The following is a 21,667-nucleotide window of genomic DNA, read 5'->3' as shown; positions in this document are numbered from 1 at the left end:
CTTTTTTAAAAGTCGCAATTGATGAATGAGCCGAAAAAAATCTGGAAAACAAAAATTCCACCCGCGATGGCGAACGTAACAAGACCAATGAACATATATAAAACAGACTTTTAAAAAAGGAGCAAATAAAAATAAAGAGCAAATGAAGAACAGGTGGAAAACAAAAAATTGCCAAAAAAAGAGCAAATGCAATAGATGAGGCCTTTTGTGTAGATGATTGTTCCATGTGTTGGGACAGTATACCATCCAAATCCACTACGCTTAGATGAAGGATCCCGCTCACGCTGTATGCTGTGAACATTTTGGTTGCCTCCTATATTAATACAATAGCCCCCTGTCAATTGAACGGTTTGGAAAAGAGCGTGGAGCGGCAGTAGACTGATCAGATCAACTATTCTCCATTTGGATTATATATAGGCAATGACTTATTTGATCAGAAAATATGGATTAATATTGTGTATTTATTTTGTTTTTTCACTTTCAGAAATTTATTGAATTTGAAGATGCGCTGGAGCAGGAGAAGAAAGATCTGCAGTACCAAGTAGAAAGCCTTGAATTCCAGGCTCGGCAGCAGGAGCTAAAGACCAAAAACTATGCCGACCAGAGTATGTATTACTATACCAGCATGAATAAATCCATGTATTAGTGAGCAGGTATAATAGTATCACGATAATATAATATGACTAAAACCAAACACTTTAGATGGATATTGGGGGGGGGACACCCATCCGGCTCAATTATTCCTCCTGACTGTCTTACTTAGCTGGGTCGATTTTACATGTGGTCTCAATGTTGACGGGGAATATCCGCTATCAGCCATCTATGGCAGCGTCATATTTCCCTGAGAGCACAAGGATCGTGCATGTTGAAATCCAACCTCCCAATCTCTCTATTTCTTGACATCAGCCATCAGGGAACAGTCAGGACCCTTCCCACCACCTATTAATTAGCAAAGATTGTGCCACAAATTTGTGCCGACGTCTTGGCACTTTTTTTTGAGCACAGTGGTGCAATAAGATACAAGTCATAAAAAACAGAATTGTGGCACATTTATGTTAATACATCATCCCCATACAAACTGCCACTAGAAGACAAGCAGCATCGGACAAGTTGGTCCACCGCCTCTATTAGGGCTCATTAAGACGTCCATTTTTTTTTAAAATTATGGATAGAAGTAGACTATGGGGATGATTCCACGTCCGTGTATTCTTGCAGCCCAAGTGGTCCGCATCACAAAGTCATGTCCGCTTTTATTCCGAGTTTCGGATGAATCTCGGCAATGCAAGTCCGTGGACAAGTCAAAAAATCGGAACTGCACTTGGATGCCGTCCATCTGCTTTCCGTTTTCACTAACTGTTTGCTAAGAGAAGCTGGAGAAACCTTCCTAAGTTTTTTTTTTTTTTTCCATAAGAAAAAATCTGATGAAACTCTTGATGGTAAAAACGTACACACGTAACAAACACTGATGAGTCTCGGGACCATTTTTTTTCATACATGAAAAATCACTGACGTCTGAATGAGTCCTAACGAAACCAAATGTGTCTTATAAGGGGCTGTCTATAGTGAAAAGCCCAAATAACCATTAGATAAAAGTTGTCCGACTTGCCGACCATCTGATGTGTATGGACGTCTCCCAACTTTATATTGGGGAGATAACGATTGTAAGATGAACTTTCATACACCCATTCCTTTTATTTATCTGGGTGATAAGCCACTGCCCAATCTCTCTGACAGTGATTTTCTCTTTTTTACCCCATTGAAAGCACTTAAAGGGTTTGTCCATCACTTTAATATTGATGGCCTATCATTAGGATAGGTCATCAGTGTCTGATCAGCATGGGTGCGACATCCAGCACCCCTTGTCGATTAGCTGTTCTCGGTATAGGTCCGAACTGACCAGTTACAGAGCTGCAGAGCGCTGCTCCGTCTACTGTATAGTTTTCGCTGCAGGGGGCGGATGTGCAGTACCCGGAAGTGTCAATTATATAGTAGATGTAGCAGCACTGTGCAGCTCCGTAACTGAGCAGTTCTGGCCATCGACACTAATAACAGCTAATCGGCAGGGTGCGGGGTGTCGCACCCACACCAATCAGACATTGATGACCTATCCTAAGCATAGGCCATCAATATTAAAGTAATGGACAACCCCTTTAAACTTATGAGGGAGTGGCAGAGAGATTTACAGTTAAGACAGACAGGTTCCTAATATTCCCAATTTTCATGAACCATACTTAGATGACCGTAGCGACAGCCACCCCCCCCCCCCCCCCCCCACCGTGTGTAGACTGTAGTGATAACCCACGTGTCCTTGTACATGTATTTCTGTATATATATGTATAATCCTCATATAGGTAACATTCCTCAATCATTGTGCTGACAACTGTATTTCAGTTTCCAGGCTAGAAGAGCGAGAGTCAGAAATGAAAAAAGAATACAATGCCTTGCACCAGAGACACACTGAGGTAACACTGGGGAAAATGTTTTAATGTTTTTACCTTAAAAATGCCCTGTATCTTGCTCAAAAATGGTTTGTAGAAATCCTTCAACTCCCTTGATTCTGCCTCTCTTTTCCATTTTATACTGTGTCGTTCCATTACAGAGATATTCACATTTATTGCTTTTTGAGCACACTGTGAGAAATCTCTGCCTGTAGTGCAACTGAGCATATTATCAGAGTCTTCTCTGGAGGTGTGCACTTTTACCCCTCCCTGTCAGACATTGCCAACTGTGATTGGCAGCGTCTGGGTGGGAGGATTGTGGGTTCACACGCCCAGAGAAGACTCTGAAAAAAATGCCCAGTTGCACTACAGGCAGAGATTTCTCATACTGTGCTCCAAAAGCAACAAATGTGAATATCTCTGCAATGGAGCGACGCAGCACAAAACAGAAAAGAGCGTCTTAATCAGGGGATCTCAAGAAGCTTTTTTTTTTAACCAGATATTTAGCTTAACTAATTTGAGTAAGTGACAGGTCCTTCTTAAGGTTACAGCTACGCAGGATGGAAATTGATCATGACAGATTTTGTTTCAGGTTTGCCATGCTATGCATTGTAAATGGTTAGAGTCTAGAGCATTTCAATTTATGCTTGGATTCTTCGTATGTAATAAATACGGTACTCATTTACTTTGCTGGTATTGTAATCTGCTACAGATTTTCCACCCAGTAAATCTAAAGTGTATACACAACTTTGTGAACATATCATAAAGAATATGTCTAACATTTTACAGTGACGTTCATTGACATTGTCAAACCTCTAGTTACATGATATACTCCAGAGCTGCATTCACAATTCTTCTTGGTTACGGGAAACCGTACCCAAGTCCTAACAGCTTAGCAATAGAACCAATATTTGTATTTATTTTTTTATTTCCAGACTAAAATGAAAATCAACAATGCCTTGTGAAGATATTAAAGTTGTCAAGGAATGCTTAGAGATTTCAGCTCTGAGGCCTACAGAATTGTTAATGCAGCTCTGGCTATAACTTCAGTTTAGCATAAGATAAGTAATGTAGTTCAAGTACAGGAGCGTCTTGCAAAACCTCAAGCAAACGTTTTGTATATCTTGCAGATGATCCAGACATATATGGAACACATTGAACGATCCAAACTACAGCAAGTCGCTGGCAACAGCCAATCAGATGGTGGCGTCACGGGCCGAAGGTGCGAGTTTCCTGAAATGAGAAACCAAAACTTTTTTAAAACAATTTTTTTTTTCATTGTTGTAATTTTGTATTTTTTTTTTGCAATTTATAATCCAGAAATTCCCCTTCCACAAATATACACAGAGGAAGAAAACAGGGTGTCTAGTGCCACCTAACAGATGGAAGTCAGTATTGACCCATCAAAGCGCCTTGCCGCGTGACTTAACATATAAAGCCAAACCAGAATGTTTTTTAGGAAAAAAATCTCCTCTTGCAGACGGCTGTTTTGGGCTTCTTGGCCCTAGTCAGTGCAATGGAAAAGCCTGGTTGGCTGGGTGTGAGGCCGACCTTCTACTTAAGGTGTAAGGATAAAGTTTCTACTTAAAGGAGTTGTCTCAACTTCTTATATTGGTAAAATTGCAAAGTGCTTGTAAAATGAAGCAACTTTTCAATTTACTCCTTATTAAAACTGCTCAAGTTTTCAAAAAAGGAGGGATTTTTAACCCCTTCATGACCTTGCCCTTTTCCTTTTTTGCGTTCTCGTTTTTTGCTCCCCTCCTTCCCAGAGCCATAACTTTTTTTATTTTTCCGTCAATATGGCCATGTGAGGGCTTGTTTTTTGCGGGACAAGTTGCACTTTTCAACGACATAATTGGTTTTAGCATGTTGTGTACTAGAAAATGGGAAAAAATTCCAAGTGTGGTGAAATTGCAAAAAAAGTGCAATCCCACACTTGTTTTTTGTTTGGCTTTTTTGCTAGGTTCACTAAATGCTAAAACTGACCTGCCATTTGGATTCTCCAGGTCATTACGAGTTCATAGACACCAAATATGTCTAGGTTACGTTTTATCTAAGTGGTAAAAAAATATTCCAAACTTTGCTTTTTTTTTTTTAAAAAAAGCACCATTTTCCGATACCTGTAGCGTCTCCATTTTTCGTGATCTGGGGTTGGGTCAGGGCTTATTTTGTGTGTGCCGGGCTGGCGATTTTAATGATACCATTTTGTTGCAGATACGTTCTTTTGATCGCTCGTTATTACATTTTAATGCAATGTCGCGGCGACCAAAAAAAAGTAATTCTGGCGTTTCAAATTTTTTTCTCGCTACGCTGTTTAGTGATCAGGTTAATCCTTTTTTTTTTAATTGATAGATCGGCCGATTCTGAACACGGCGATACCAAATATGTGTATGTTTGATTTTTTTTTTATTATTGTTTTATTTTGAATTGGGCGATAGGGGGGTGATTTAAACTTTTATATTTTTTTATTTTTTTTCATATTTTTTAAAACATTTTTTTTTCTTTTGCCATGCTTCAATAGCCTCCATGGGAGGCTAGAAGCTGGCACAACTCGATGGGCTCAGCTACATAGCAGCGATCATCAGATCGCTGCTATGTAGCTGAAATGCAGGCTTGCTATGAGCCCCGACCACAGGGTGGCGCTCACAGCAGGCCGGCATCAGTAACCAATGCCATAGAGGTCTCAAGGACCTCTATGGTTACCATCCTGACACATCGCCGACACCGACGGGGGTCGGCGATGCGATAATTTCCGGCCGCGCGTCCGGAAGCGCCAGTTAAATGCCGCTGTCAGCGTTTGACAACGGCATTTAACTGGTTAATAGCGGCGGGTGAATCGTGATTTCACCCGCCGCTATTGCGGGCACATGTCAGCTGTTCTAAACAGCTGACATGTCCTGGCTTTTAGGTGGGCTGACCGCTGGAGTTATTTAATTAGTTTTTTTTTTTTTTTTTAAATATTAATTAATTTAATTAATTAAAATTTGTAAAGGTTTTTTAATTAGTTATTTACTTAATTAGTTTACTGCTAATTGTCTAAGTTACCGGCCATCTCCGCAGCCTGTCAGCGGTGGCTGGTTTCCTAGACAAAGAGCACAGTGCTTACAATCTGTTTGCTACACCGTTTGAAAGCGCGGCGCTGAAGTTGCACGTGTTACCAGATCCCTCCAGCTTCAGTGCCCCTTGTACTTCTCCAGTGCTGCAGAAGCAAAGCTGCCTCTACTTCACACAGTTCAGACCAGTGGTGCAACCTCGCTACTGGTCCAAACTGTCAATCATCAGGAGCGTAACCGCCCACTGGCTAGCAGGAAGTCGGGAGGTCAACTAACGGTCCTTTCCTTAGGATAGAAGATTAGACAAACCCTGGAATAGGGAGGAATATAGGTGATGCAATAAGATTGGTAGAGAGTGTCAGTTCTTTGGGTCCATGTGTATGGCATTGCCCAATGTACAGACTCTGGAAAGTGGCACACAGTCTTTATTGTTCTGTATTATCCACCCTCTGTCGAATGCCGATGTAATGATGCATACTACATAGCTTGCACTCTGTCATGGCATTAGTGATGAGTGAAAGTGCCGAGATAAAGTGTTATCTGAGCATGCTCAGGTGATAACCGAGTGAGAGAGCTCAAAGAACATGTTTGAGTCCCCGCGCCTGCATGTTTCGCGGCAGTTCGACAGCCGTAACACATGCAGGGATTGATTGTTTTTTAGGCAATGCATGTGTTGCGGCTGTCGAATAGCCGCGAAATATGCAGGTGCGGGGACTCAAACATGTTTTTTGAGCATGCTGAAGACCCTTGGTTAGCACCCAAGCATGCTCAGATAACATCTCATCCCAGCACGTTCGCTCATCACTACATGGCATCTGATGAATATGGGCTCAGAAGTTTATGGATGCAGTAATCTGGATCTGTACAATGAACAATACACCTTTGGATGGCCATACACACGAGACCACATTTAACCAAATGCATCCTTTTTGGCAGACTGACCCCCAAATAGGGTGGAGTCCCGTTTCTTACTTTGCTCCCTCCGTATTTGCCCAGTCTAATTTTCAGTATTTTATTTCTTTATCTGCACACATTGTTTTTCCTGTATGGACTGATGGCTGTTTGTAATACTGCGCTCAGTGTGCATGTTTGTCATTTGGGGGCGCTGTTTGTATAAAGTTAATTTTGTAGGAAAAGCTGCATCATGTGTCACAGAATACAATGTTGTAACACAGGATATTGTATTTTGTGTCTCGGACTACTATACTGTGCTTATAATACAAAGTTGTGTCTCCTGACAGTCGCCCTTAATCTCAGGATTGTACTGAATACAATCAGCGTCCTATAGTGGGCTGCGCTCAGCTCCTGATTACCGACACGCCGCCATGTCTGTGTGCCATACCGCCCTCGCGCTTGCCCATTCGATTCACTTTTTTTTCATATTTTTCTGCATGGACTGGGCATCTAACCGCTGTTTTCTTGTCTTGCTTCTCGTGCTGTGGCCGCTGTGTTTTGGGTGTTTTGTCTGTGAATTCACTGCAGTCACCGCCAGTCATGGAGGAAGAGGTAAATGTCACTGTAATTAGGACAAAGTGGTTACTTGCTTCCCGACGCAGCGTCGGGAAACGCTGCGGCGACCCATGCGTCATGCGCCCCTATATTTAACATGGGGGACGCATGGACATGCGTTGTGCTGCGTTGCGCGACGCATGCGTTTTTTTTGCCGCAAGCGTCGGGCGCAGAAAACGCAACAAGTTGCATTTTTCTTGCGTCCAAATTTCGGCAAAAAACGACGCATGCGTCGGAAAACGCAGCGTTTTTGCGTGCGTTTTGGTGCGTTTTTATATGCGTTGTACGTTGCGTCGCCGACGCAGCGGCGCACAACGCAAATGTGAACGTAGCCTTAATTGTCTTAGGTCGTGTTCCCTCGTGCTTTTTCTGCAGGTGTCTGCCACAAAATATGCAATAGGAATTTGCTGTGATCATTGCATTTTTGCCGCTTTTTTATTATTGCAATTTCACAATTTTTTAAAACTATTTTTGATGCAGATTTTATGCAGCATTTTTAAAATACTTTTTTTGTGCATAAAAGATTGGGGTTACATTAATTGTTTACTGTTGGCCTAAAAACTAACAGGCTGGTAGTTGCTAATTACCTGCCTGTTGTGCCCAGCGCCGATCTCTTCTAACACAGAGCGGTCAGAGACCGCTCCTGCCAGCGATTCTGCAGTTTACGCTGCCATTACGTTGACAGCCAACAGCTTCTCTTTGCTCTGTTGATAGGGCATGACTGCAGATGTCATGCTGATTGACAGCCAGCTCCCCGCTGCTTAACTGCAGGGAGCCGGATATCAATCAGCATGATGTTGGAGGTCACTTCCTGTTGAAAGAGCAGCTTGGAAGAAGAAGAGGTGCTCTGTTGATGTGGAGCATCAGAAACGCCGACAAGAGCAGACGGTGACCGCTCTGACCTGGCACCAGATAGAACAGGCAAGTAGTTTCTAACAGCCTCTTAGTTTTTTTTGGCTCATAGTAGAATGATAATTTACCTCTGGATAACCCTTTTAATTAAATTGCATTGTTTTTACATTTTTTTCTGGCTCCCCATAGAAGCCTATAGCGAATTTGTGCTCCAGAAAAGCACGTTTCCACCACATATACACACAATTTCATGCAAACTCCCCCCCCCCCCCCAAAAAAAAAAAGAACCGCAGTGAAAATGTAGTCAATAAGTTCAAGCAATGTGGATTTGATTTCATGAACACCCACACCGACTGGGAGTTTGCATACGCTGTGCAAATGTGCGCATTTTGGTGCATTTTTTTTCATAGGTCTCTTTCACACGTCCTGATATTTCCGGTACTGGAAAAGCCAGTACCGTTTACATACATGTGGCATCTATGTGCTCCATCAGTCTGACACACACCGGTGCCTGGGAAAAGCAGTACAGTTAGCGCTGTTCCCAGGCACCGGGTGCTGAATGCAGCTCTCATCATTGTCGTGTAGTCTCACTGCGGTCAGCGAGACCAGGCAACACCGAGGAGAGCTGCACTCTGCACCGCCATCTGTGAATCGCTCGTCTATACTAAATAATTAAATAACAAAAACACCATGGGGTCCCCTTCATTTTCCTAACCAGTGGAGGGTAAGCCGATGGTTGGGGGCTGATGTTAATATGCTGGGAAGGCGCCAATACCCATAAAGGTTCCCAGGCTATTAATATCAGCTCACGGCTGTTTGCTTAGCCTTTGCTGGCTATTAGAGGAGAAATTCCCTAAAAAAGGGTCCCCCTATATTTACTAACCAGCAAAGGCTAAACAGACAGCTGCAAGCTGATATTAATAGACTAGGAAGGGGCCATGAATACTGACCCCCTCCCAGACTAAGAACATCAGCCCTCAGTCGCCCCACAAATGGCGCATCCATTAGATGTGCCAATTCTGGCGCTTAGCCTCTGCTCTTTCCCCTTGTGCACCAGGGCAAGTGGGAAGAGTGGATGCTAATGGATGAGCCATTTCTTGGGTGGCTGAGGGCGGATGTTCTTAGTCTGGGAGGGGGCCAATATCCATGACTGGTTCTACGTGTGAAGTGTCTCAAGTATGTGTGAAAACTGTTACCACACGTACTGGACTCACTGACATGTGAAGGGGGCCTTATAGATATTTTTGAGGAAATTGAAAAAAAATGCATTTAAAAAATGCTGTTGCATTTCTTAGTGCAAAATCCCAGCGTTTCTGCGCTAAAAAAAACGTGAAAAAAAATCTTCAAATCTCAAGCAAAAACATTCAAAAAAGGGAAAATGCACAAAAAGAACACATCAAAATCGCATCAAAGGTCATTGCTATTGTATGTTTTGGTGCTGACTCCTGTAGGAAAAATACAGCTTTAACGCTACGTGGGAACATGGTCTTACACTCCTGAGCAGAGGTTATAGTGAATGTCATAGCTGTTGTCCTTAGCTCCATTTTCATGTTTCTTTTTATTGTTTCAATGCATCTACAGTGAAAAATAAAGCAAATAGTCAATTAAAAATCTCCTATCGCTTTGTGACTACAGCTCTGATGCAGTCCTGTGTGTATCTATGGCAACAGACTACCAACAAGCCCTGTGTAATATGGTCCTGCCAGCCCGTACTTTTGTCCTTTTCATCTTTCTAACATAAGTTCAGGAGGTCACTATAATGTACGGGGTGGGAAGAAGGAAGCATGATTGTAAAATCAGACGACGCAGGGTTTGTTTGTAGTCTGTTGCCATAGGAACACAAAATAACCATTCCAATATTTAATATTTTAAAGGGAATCTGTTGCTAGGTTTTTTGCTACGCCAACTGAAATCAGCATGATATAGGGGCAGAGACCTAGATTCTAGCGATGTGTCACTTTGTTTACCGGGTGCAGCAGTTGGGATAGAATCAGTTTTCTCTGCTGCAGATCTAAAAGAGCTCTGAATGCTGAGCTCAGTATAACCCCGCCCACACCTCTGATTGGCTGCTTACTTTGCATAAGCAGAAAGCTGCCAATCAGTGATGGTGGGGAGGAGTTACACAGAGCAGTTGACCAGGAGACTCCAACACCTTGTCCAGTAGTGATAATCTCCTGCTGATAAAACATTGATTTTGTTGAAATAACAGCACACAGCCTAGTAAGTGACATCATTGGAATCAGGGTCTCTGTCCCTACATCTTGCTGCTCTCTGATTACATAGCAAAGAGCTGCTGATAGATTACCATGAAGTCTTGACTCCATTCTACTCGGAATAACCTCCAGCATCCAGCTTCCGCAGAGGTGGAATAGGGTCCACATCAATTTTTTCTTGCGCACAAACCTAATCTCGCCTTGCTTAGATATAAATCTTTGCTCTACAAGATGTTCTACTTTCCTCATCTTCTAACATGTACCGTATTTTCTTCTCTATCCTTCAGCCGAAAGGAGCGCCCAAATTCTCTCAACGTCTTTTCACTGGCGGACGGAATGGTACGTGGGCAGGTGGGTGGCAAGATCACCCCGAGCTCGGACCACTGGCACCTGAGTGACCTCAGCCAGCTAAAGTCCAGCTTCATTTACAAGGTTGGCTCAGATATTCATGGGAACAACGTTTCCGTGTGTCTTCATCACCATCTCATCCATCGTTGCAATGGATATTGATAGCAGGGCATGTGGCTGTTTGATGTGAATCGCTTAGAGGGGGGATTTTGGGGTCCTGGGTCCTTGATCGGATTTGATTTCGTAGAAATTAGACCATGCCCAAATTTCGAAACCTCTCCCAAACCCAGAGTCCTTTATATTACGTCGCCTCCGCATGGTCATCCTGTTCACCGCATGTTTGTTCAGTGTTAGCCCACCTTTTGCTCATTGTGTATCTGCGGGTACATGACATCTATCGATCACTGGTGACGAGAGGGGCGGGATGAATTGGGGGTATCCTACGAATATAGCAGAGTCTGCTGCAATAGCTGATGACCTGTCACTATATTGTGCCTAAAACTGCGCAGCAAAGCGATGACAGATCCACCTTCAAATACAGCAGGAACAGGGACTCCTGGTGAGTTTTTAATTCTACGCCGTTTTTGGCCAAACCTCTTGACAATCTAATGTTTCTAGGAACCTATCACCCTCAAGCATATTAAATAGGTTGTCTCATCTTCTTAAATGGGTAAAACTGCAAAGTTCTTGTAAAAAAACAGCAAATTACAAATTAGAGAGGATTTTTAATTTAGTAGTTTTCTGCTCAATGCATAGGTGATTGGTCTCCTCTGCAGTGTATAATATGTCTACTAGGCAGGGAGCACAGCACTTGCAAGCTCTTTGCTATAGAGCTTGTAAGCGCTGTTCTGAAGTTGGCAAGAACTGGCTCCAGTGCCGCTGCGCTCCTCCAATGCTGCCGACACAAAACAGCTTTTGCTTGTAGCATCGGAGAGCGCACAGTTTATGCCAGCAGCACAGCCATGTTGCTGGTCCAAACTGTCAATCATCAGGGGATCACCACCCCCTGGCAAGTAGGAAGTCGGACACAGGGGAGCAGTGTTGTCCTAAAGATAGACGATGCGACAACACCTTTGATGGGAATGTATAATAATTTTTAATTTTTGGCTTTCACACTGGCCACCAAGGAGTCCAGCTGTGCCATTTACACTGGGACAATGTCAGCAGAGTCATCTCCTTTAGAAGACAGTGGATTGAGGCCACTGTCGGAGGTCTAGATAAGTTTAAAGTTGGGTTTGCAAAGGAAGATATATACGGTACCCCTTATGAGTATCGATCAAAGATATAGCATGTCTGTCAGCACCTGCTCAAGGCCCTTTATCAAGGGGCAAAGCAAACTGGATAGGAATGAACGATGTGATCGATCATTCCCCATACAGTTTGCTTTTTATCAGCACTCCCTCTTTACATGGGTAGATATGCTGATAATAACAATGATCTTTACGACACATAAAATATTCCATCGGTCGGAGAGCGGGCATTTTGGTCGTTTATTGGCTGATTGCAGCCATGTTTACATGGGCTACTGACTTTTACGAATGCTTGTTTGGCCATTTTTCTGTGGCTGACGAAAGAGGACCTTAGGGTTATACTAATCTAAAAGGCGATCAGTGCAGCTCCCCTGTCACTTCTTGGTCACGGGAGGTGGCTGTACATCATCACTTCCCAAGACCGGATTAATAAACTGATGCTTTTCTGTCCATATACTCCCATACATTGCAACTGTGTAGGCAATAAAGGAAGAGTGTGCCTCTAATATGACTACCTGCAGGGAAACTAAATGCATGAGACATTCCCTTTAAGAAGTAGCGTCCTTGCTTTCACCTATTCTACAGATATTACTATACATAATGAATTTCTGGAAAGCCTTGCTTAATACCTGTATAACCTTCTGCCAGGATGAAATGTCAGAATCTGGCCAGTCATCAGTGGCCGCCACCCCAAGCACCACTGGTACCAAATCTAACACCCCCACCTCATCCGTCCCGTCGGCAGCCGTAACGCCTCTACATGAGAGTCTCGGGCCCCTCCAGGACTATGGCATGACTAGCAAAAGTAAAAGGTCACGGGAAAAGCGGAACAGCCACAACATGGAGGTGCAAGTGACCCAAGAAATGAGAAACGTTAGCATAGGTAAGAACAATATAGTCAATTTATGTCCTACCCTACAAAATGCTTTATGGGCTGTATTGCAAATAATGAGGGCGTCACACAGGCATGGGAAGCAGCGATGAATGGTCTGACGTCCAGGACATCATCGACTCAACCCCAGAGTTGGACATGTGTCAGGACCCCCGCTTAGAGCGTTCAGGGACCAGGTATGAACTGTGATGTTCTATATTATAACCTACTTATTAACTCCTATTATTAACTCCTAACCCTAATGAGTAATATGTCCAATATAATTATTCCATCAGTCCCACTCAAGGCATTGTGAACAAAGCCTTCGGAATCAACACCGATTCTTTGTACCACGAGCTGTCCACGGCTGGGTCGGAAGTCATCGGGGACGTTGACGAAGGAGCCGATCTACTTGGTAAGGGTAGACGGAGCTGTGGTGTTCTGCATAGATTCTATTGCGGCGTCCATTAGGAGTCATTGATGGTCAATCGAAATCCAGACGGCTTGCATTGGCCAAGTGATAGTTTCTCGATACAGCATAAATTAACCAGTGTTTAGTCTCCATTTCCCATCCTGGGGATAGTTGTCGTTATGTTGTGGAAGTAACGTCCCCTTGCATGCTCTACTGTTACTAGGATTGTTCTCTTACCATGTTGGTTGTAGCTAGTCATTGACTGACCCGGTCTTTCCCTCTATTTCCCTTCTCACCCCCCCACTCATGTCACCGCTGGACGGTCTTCATAGGAGAATTCTCAGGTGTGTACTCTTTCTCGTCACCTATATGTTAATTCCTCAACTTTTCCCACATCTCCCATCTAACCCCTGAATGACTGGCGTTTTCTATTTTCTGGCTGGTATTTCTCCAATGGATTTGACTACTTAAATTGCAGGACTATAAATAAAGACAGGACGGGCGGATATTTTGTGGGATTTGTATTAGGATTGTTTAGAGGGTATTTATGTCTAAAAATACCGTGCATATTGTCATCTAATTCCCCATGTGACATTGCAAATCCTCGGATATGGTACCTATGTGCGCCTGGAGCACTGGGACACACTCTGGGCGTTGGGGCTCTGCATGGCTGGCGGTATAGTGCACCCGTCTAGAGCGCACGGGTGGCGAGTGCCCGCTGTAGGGCAGTGCATGGCGACAATCGCTGTATGGGCCCGTCTGCAATCACTTCTTAACTGCTGCTCTGTTTTTTTCTACCCTCTTTGCTTCCTCCCTCTTCCTCCCATGTGGCTGCGCTCCTAGTGAGGGATGATTTCTTTGGTAAGGCTGAGGTCTGCGCTCTCCTGTCAGTCCAGGCCTCACGATTGTTTGTGTCTTTTTTTTTTTTTTTTGCTGCACTAAAAGTTGTTTTTTTTTTGGTTGTTTGTTTCTTTTCTTTTTTAACTTGCAGGAAAATTAATTCTGGAGCAAAGGGGCCCTTAAATGCTAAATCTGTATCAGGGCTCCTATGTGCCGTTTATAATACTGGTGTCCTCAAATGGGACAGATGGGACTTTTAGTGTTCTTTAGATTCGGGGCCTGGGTGCGATTGTTACCTGTGCACTCCTATAGTTCATAAATCCTAGTGCCTATTGGGCTGGGGCAACACGGCAAACAGCACACTCAGTGCTGCCCTCTCCTGGAAGCAATCAGTAAAATCACACTTAAAATGCTATTTCTGGGGAAATCTTATTTTGTGCTTCTTTACTGTCTGTGTTATGTCCAATAAGAGGGAAACATAGCAGAATAATGAGACTGTATGGGGGGAAAGGGATCGGGGGCTTATCTATCATTGCACGGTGACTAATTTTCTGCTGTTCTTACAGGGATGGGCAAAGAAGTGGGCAATCTCCTGTTAGAAAACTCACAACTTCTCGAAACCAAGTAAGATGCTTGTTTATTTTCTTTAACCTAAGTAAACTGTTCTATAGTCATGTAAAATGTGACTCCTGTGTACATCTTTCTGATATTTGTTACACATATATTAGATGATAACACTGGAATCATTGACTAACATCAACTATTACCTATCCATTTATCTATTATCTATCTATCTATCTATCCATCTATTATCTATCTATCCATCTATTATCTATCCTATCTATCTATCTATCTATCTATCTATCTATCTATCTATCTATCTATCTATCTATCTATCCATTTATCTATTATCTATCTATCCATCTATTATCTATCTATCTATCTATCTATCTATCTATCTATCTATCTATCTATCTATCTATCTATCTATCTATCTATCTATCTATCTATCTATTATCCTATCTATCTATCTATCTATCTATCTATCTATCTATCTATCTATCTATCTATCTATCTATCTATCTATCTATCTATCTATCTATCCATCTATTATCTATCCTATCTATCTATCTATCTATCTATCTATCTATCTATCTATCTATCTATCTATCCATTTATCTATTATCTATCTATCCATCTATTATCTATCCTATCTATCTATCTATCCATCTATTATCTATCTATCTATCTATCTATCTATCTATCTATCTATCTATCATCTACCTATCCATGCTCTTACTATTATGTCATTTTTCAGGAATGCATTAAACATTGTTAAGAATGACTTGATAGCGAAGGTGGATCAGCTGTCAGGAGAGCAGGAGGTACTGAAGGGCGAACTAGAGGCCACTAAACAGGCCAAAAGCAAAATGGAGACCCGCGTGAAAGAGCTGGAAGACGAACTTAAAAGGTAACGAATAACAATGTTATATATCTATATAAATTCCTTGATTTATACTTTTCATAAATTACTTTTTTTTTCAACTTTAAGGGTGAGATCTGAAGCCATTGTCGCTATGCAAGAGCCTAAGGAGGAGGTGGATGAGGTAAGTGACCCTGATATTCTGTAATGGACACATGAATTACATTTATCTGATCCTATGTGGAATCTGTTATTTGTTAGCAGAGCTCCTCTCCCTTACAAGATAACATCCCGATTGCACAACGCAGGAGATTTACACGTGTGGAGATGGCTCGTGTCCTTATGGAGAGGAACCAGTACAAGGAGAGGCTTATGGAGCTACAGGAGGCAGTGAGGTGGACGGAGATGATCAGGTGATTGCGCTATTCCCAAATCGCAATATTGGTGTCATGAAGCTGCAGTGCAATACAGCGCAACCTTCACCAGGGGGAGTTTAATAGGGACGCAAGACTGCACACACTGAGCAGCTGAACAGATGCCACCTAGTGGCGAGAGAGTAGTCAGAAAAAGCCGAGTCAGGGCACAAGATAACACGTCAGTGCAAAAATTATTAAAACAGAAAGGATAGTCAGGACGTAGCAAGAGATCAGTAAACCAGGGAGAGCAAAATACGGTACAATAGGGACAAATCAAGACAGAGTCAATAGCCAAGCCAGGAGATCAGAATCAGAGAATCAATCAGAACAGACAAACGCAGGGAAAGGGCAGACAGAGGGGGATAACAGACACAGGACAAGTCAGGGTTCACAGCAGGACAAACCAAAGGTTTCCAGAGTCAGGTTCACAAGCTGAAGACAGAAGTATAACTGACACTGCCAGCAAGATTTATGGGAGCTAAATAGCAAACCCGAACCCAGAATCAGGCAGAGCAAAGTTAACCCTTGATCTGATCCGTCCAAAAAAGGGCAGACACTAATAAACCCTGGAACGGATCATGACAATTGGAGAAAGACCGCACTGAAAGGAAATTTTCATTTTTGTAGCTTTAACACATACACTATATCTATGGATGCACGTACACTAATGCTCTATTGAGCATCTATGGGACTGACAGAGACAAGACAGTCCTTAAATATCTGTCAGTCCCACAGACAATTAGTGGAGCAGTAGTGCGCTTGTGCGATATTCCTGCATTTAAGTTGGGGACATGGCATCTCCATTTTGGTGACTGGTGAGTCCAGTAGAGATCATACATTTATCATCTATCCTGTGGATGTATAATAAACCTCTGGTTTCTTGTTATGCATCATTGTTGGAGAATTATAGTACAACAAAACCAACCAACACAACAGACATATAATGAGAAGACTAACATTGAATATCTCCACCATGATACGTATTGCTGCTTATTTGATTGCAGGGCCTCGCGGGAACATCCGTCCGTCCAGGAGAAAAAGAAATCCACAATCTGGCAGTTGTAAGTATTAGTATGTGTCGTCCATGACTGTGTGAGGTTTCTGCACGGACAGAATCAAAGGAAAAAAGTATTTTGGCTGGAATAGTGAAACATGGCTGATATAACAAGGGCTTTGGTATGCTTCTATTTCCTAATATATGTCCTACTTCTTCTATATGAACATTATGGGCATCTGACACCTGTGGTCAGACCCGCCGCCGTAGATCCAAGTATATATATATATATATATATATATATATATATATATATATATATATATATATATATATATGTGTATATATATATATATATATACATATATATATACACATATATATACATGCCCCTATATACGTCAATATATACTGTATGCTACAATACATTCCCATCATTGTTGTCTACGATGAGTCTAAAAATTCTATTTCCTTGTTTTAGACAGAGGCACCCCCCCCCACCGATCAGCTGTTCCCCAAATCCCATGCAGTTCTAAAGTAGTGCAAAAATCCCACTATGTCCCACATCATCTCAAGTGTATGGAGCGCCGTGAAGACGCTCCATAGGCTGCTGCAGTCGCCACAGCCAAGCACGCTGCTCCGCGAGACTGGTGGCTATGAATTGATGTAACCTCAGCGGTCATCAGTGAGGTTACATCCGTTCACAACCGCCTGGGTCTCATGTTGCCCCATGACTGGCAGTCCGCGTGACCTGGTGGAATCACTGGAGTATGTTGGACTGCCGGTCTGCGCTGCCGCCGTATCACGTGGACGCCGAAAGTTGGGTGGGGAAGCAGTGAATATTCATTTTATCCTCGGCCTTCAGAGGTCAGTGGATCGAGCACCGGGTCCCTGTGTCTTAGATAGACCCGATGATGCTATGCGGCCGGCCAGTCACAGTAATGCCAGTAGCCAACATGGCTACTGTATTACTGTGTACGGCAGGCAATCCCCACATGTTGATTGGCTGTCTAACAGCCGCGAAACATGCTGAACAGGGACTCGAGCATTGCACTCCAGCACGCCAGATACTCTGCTAAGTAACGAGCTTGTGTGCATGAGTGCCCATTCGGATAAAGAGCAATGGTGAGCGCTCATCACTAACTGAGGCCACAGATACCCATAGTAGGGCTCATACTCACTTGCACGAAACTCGGATGAGTCTTGCAGTACCCGGCACTGCACCTGGCACAGAGGAGCGGAGCATGCGCCTGCATGTATTCCTATGCGGCCGCACGCTCCGATCTGAGTGCCGGCAGCAGCGGGTATTGCCGTGCGAGACTCATCCGAGTTTCGCGCAAGTGAGCATGAGCCGATAGACTGAGACTTTTGGTAGGTTTCCAGAGACTAATCTCACCCGTACAGCTCTTCAATGACTAGACAAACAATTTATGTGATCCTGCAATTTACTCCAAGTAACCACATTATCTGTCTGCTTCATATTCCAGCTTCAGCAGGCTGTTCAGCTCTTCCTCCAGCCCACCTCCTGCAAAGAGGAATTACCCCCCAGTCAACATCCACTACAAGTCACCCACTCCAGCTGGGTTCAGCCAGCGCCGCAGTCACACCATGTGTCAGATATCCACCGGGGGGCGCACAATCGAATTCTTCCCTGATGAGTAAGTCAAGCTATCGCATGGTCTGTACTATATCTGGATCTGTACAGGGCCCCCTTCCTACTGTGTGTGTAATCCTGCTGTACAATTGTGGGGTAGAGAGGCCTTTAGGACCCCTCATGCATCAGGTCCAGGGGTGAAAGCTACCTTAGTGCCTCTATAGCTCTGCGCCTCTTTCCTCTCATTCACTTTACTAGATATGGGGAAAAAAATTCTCCTTGGCTCCAGTCCCTGAGAGAGGATAGTATACTGACAACAATGTACATGGGTCTCTCAATAACTCCCCTTTAGGGCACCGAGACATATCACAGTAAATGGTGGCCGGTCATTGTCTCCCTGCAGGAAGTGGGGACAGATCTTATTATCCCTACAGGAAGTGGGGGTGGGTCGTATCGCTACAGGCAGTGGGGGTGGGTCTTATTATCTCTACAGGAAGTGGGGGCGGGTCTTATCTCTACAGGCAGTGGGGGTGGGTCTTATTATCTCTACAGGAAGTGCGGGCGGGTCTTATCTCTACAGGAAGTGGGGGCGGGTCTTATTATCTCTACAGGAAGTGGGGGCGGGTCTTATCTCTACAGGAAGTGGGGGCGAGTCTTATTATCTCTACAGGAAGTAGGGGAGGGTCTTATCTCTACAGGAAGTGGGGGTGGGTCTTATTATCTCTACAGGAAGTGGGGGCGGGTCTTATTATCTCTACAGGAAGTGGGGGTGGGTCTTATTATCTCTACAGGAAGTGGGGGTGGGTCTTATCTCTACAGGAAGTGGGGGTGGGTCTTATTATCTCTACAGGAAGTGGAGGCGGGTCTTATTATCTCTACAGGAAGTGGGGGCGGGTCTTATCTCTACAGGAAGTGGGGGCGGGTCTTATTATCTCTACAGGAAGTGGGGGCGGGTCTTATCTCTACAGGAAGTGGGGGCGGGTCTTATTATCTCTACAGGAAGTGGGGGAGGGTCTTATCTCTACAGGAAGTGGGGGTGGGTCTTATTATCTCTACAGGAAGTGGGGGCGGGTCTTATTATCTCTACAGGAAGTGGGGGTGGGTCTTATTATCTCTACAGGAAGTGGGGGTGGGTCTTATCTCTACAGGAAGTGGGACAGGTCTTATTATCTCTACAGGAAGTGGGGGAGGGTCTTATCGCTACAGGAAGTGGGGGTGGGTCTTATTATCTCTACAGGAAGTGGGGGCGGGTCTTATTATCTCTACAGGAAGTGGGTGAGGGTCTTATCTCTACAGGAAGTGGGGGAGGGTCTTATCTCTACAGGAAGTGGGGGTGGGTCTTATTATCTCTACAGGAAGTGGGGGCGGGTCTTATTATCTCTACAGGAAGTGGGGGCAGGTCTTATTATCTCTACAGGAAGTGGGTGAGGGTCTTATCTCTACAGGAAGTGGGGGCGGGTCTTATCTCTACAGGAAGTGGGGGCAGGTCTTATTATCTCTACAGGAAGTGGGGGAGGGTCTTATCTCTACAGGAAGTGGAGCAGGTCTTTGTCTCTCCAAAGGAGGTGGAGTTGGATTTTGTATCTCTTCAAAAAGTGGAGGCAGATCTTTGTCTTTCTGCTTCTGCTCTCCTGTCTTGTCAAATTTTATACAGACCTAACAGAGAGGCGAGCTTTCAGTTCAGGACAAACAGGTCATTTAAGAAAGGATGCGCAATGCATGCTCGGGATTTATAGAATGGCAGCTTTAGTACCAATAGTGCTGGCAGAATGTTGATGAAGAGGATCCATCCACTCAAAAATAAGTGGATGGCATGCTCCAGAGCAGGAGAACCATTAGACTGGTACGTGCACCAAAAGCAGTTTTACCTTGTTGTGGCAGATGAGGGCAGGAGGACCATGCTTTTACTCTTAGCTGGAAGAGCATGTGGTTAATAAATCATGTTTTACTGAATAATGTGTTTTCTTTTTCTAATGCTTTGTTGGTTAATATTAAAATCTTACTTCTGGGCCCTAATACGCTAATATAATATGCTGATTTGATTTCTTGACCTTTACTAACAACTAACTAACACAACTACATTTGAGGTTCCATCAAGTTTTTCAAAAGTGCCCGTTTATGTTTCTGAGGATGACTGTCCCCTGTAGAAAAGTTCATCTACGGCTATGTTATGTCTAGGACCACTATATACATGGACTTGGCTATTTAAGCACAGTCACGTCCCCGAGATCTAAAACAGAATTTGTATTACATATACATATCAATGTTAGATTTCTTAAAGGAACACTAAATCTAGAAATAAATGATAAGATTTAACAAGTCATAATCTTTCCTGAAATACTTCTCATTCTGCAGTATTTTCTGCATGTTCCTGAAATCTTCTAGAAAATAAATGTTGCAGAGAAAATAGTAGACATTTTCCTGCTGATCTCTTCCATTTTCGGCACAGGGTTAGGCTTAGCCAACAGCGCGGCTTAATGATCTTTGTGTCCTGCTGCGACTTTCATATTTGTCAACAGTCCTGATTTTGGTAGGAAAAAAAACGCAAGTCAATCATCAAGTCAATCATTGATCAAAAGTAGGCAGTTTTGTTGTTTTTGGAAGATACTTCTTCTGGGAATGTTCTGATTTTGCTTATAATAATGTTGGTAAATATGCAGACAGGACCGAGGGGGGAGGCTCCTGCTGCAGTCAGTTGTTTCATGGCCAGTCACAAGAAAGTGAGGAGAAAAGGTACACGATTGAGCTCTTAAAAAGAGAAATGATTACTCATGAAATAGTGAGAATGAGTCGTCTGTTTCCATTCTGAATCTTTCGGAATGCTGGGCAAACTGGACTGGTGATAGTAGGATGCTATGGCCTCCACATTTGCTTCCCATTGCTTGCCTATTGCTCATACATTCTGCTCCTTCTGAGTTAAGATATCTGGAAAAACAATCAGCCTGAATCAGATGGTTATATTTTGCATTATAGGCTGTACACACAGTCTTTTTGATGCGTTTTTTGTAGAAGAAAAAAAAGTTTTTGAGGATTTTCCAGATTTGGAGGAGGAATTTGAGAGCTTTGTCTCAGTTTCTGCTCAAAAACCTCTGTGTGCACAAAGCCTCTTTATTTCCAGATTGCTTTGCCCGGACGTGCGGTAATCTTACTAATACATTGCGGTTAACCCTCGCTGCTTTGCTTTCTGCTCTCCCCTGACGCCGGGCACCCTCTCTCCCTTTCTCTCTCCCTCTAGATTGAGAAGTAACACTGTGGCTTCTCTCCTCAGTGACTGCACCTCCACAGCTCGTCGCGAGCAGAAACGTGAGCAGTACCGCCAAGTGCGGGAACACGTGCGTAACGATGACGGTCGCCTACAAGCTTGTGGCTGGAGCCTGCCTGCTAAGTACAAGCAGGTTGGTGACTTTGGACGGGATACTAAGCCTTTGATTTCTGTGGACTCATTGCCTACACA

General features: G+C 43.6%; 1 protein-coding gene across 23 annotated transcripts in view; it reads left to right on the top strand.

Annotated features, from left to right (window-relative positions):
• The window catches only part of MAPK8IP3 (mitogen-activated protein kinase 8 interacting protein 3), a 55,680-nt gene that overhangs the window by 16,588 nt on the left and 17,425 nt on the right, over nt 1–21,667 (top strand). For 2 of the 23 annotated variants that reach the window (XM_069734389.1, XM_069734393.1), the window contains exons 2-18: nt 485–605; nt 2,392–2,462; nt 3,569–3,660; nt 6,974–6,997; nt 10,353–10,404; nt 12,312–12,546; nt 12,629–12,731; nt 12,831–12,949; nt 13,279–13,290; nt 13,790–13,807; nt 14,353–14,410; nt 15,105–15,257; nt 15,339–15,393; nt 15,471–15,622; nt 16,630–16,686; nt 18,107–18,277; nt 21,482–21,608. In XM_069734389.1, the coding sequence (XP_069590490.1) occupies nt 485–605; nt 2,392–2,462; nt 3,569–3,660; nt 6,974–6,997; nt 10,353–10,404; nt 12,312–12,546; nt 12,629–12,731; nt 12,831–12,949; nt 13,279–13,290; nt 13,790–13,807; nt 14,353–14,410; nt 15,105–15,257; nt 15,339–15,393; nt 15,471–15,622; nt 16,630–16,686; nt 18,107–18,277; nt 21,482–21,608 (1,620 nt within the window). Of the gene's footprint in view, nt 1–484; nt 606–2,391; nt 2,463–3,568; nt 3,661–6,973; nt 6,998–10,352; nt 10,498–12,311; nt 12,547–12,628; nt 12,732–12,830; nt 12,971–13,278; nt 13,291–13,789; nt 13,808–14,352; nt 14,411–15,104; nt 15,258–15,338; nt 15,394–15,470; nt 15,623–16,629; nt 16,687–18,106; nt 18,278–21,448; nt 21,609–21,667 lie in introns of all 23 variants that reach the window. The other 21 variants (XM_069734375.1, XM_069734369.1, XM_069734380.1 and 18 more) reach the window with 18 other exon arrangements.

Source organism: Ranitomeya imitator, chromosome 7 (assembly GCF_032444005.1).
Source record: "Ranitomeya imitator isolate aRanImi1 chromosome 7, aRanImi1.pri, whole genome shotgun sequence".
NCBI classification, from domain to species: Eukaryota; Metazoa; Chordata; class Amphibia; order Anura; family Dendrobatidae; genus Ranitomeya; species Ranitomeya imitator.
Note: the sequence above shows the minus strand (reverse complement) of the source record. Positions and strands in the feature narration are given on the sequence as shown.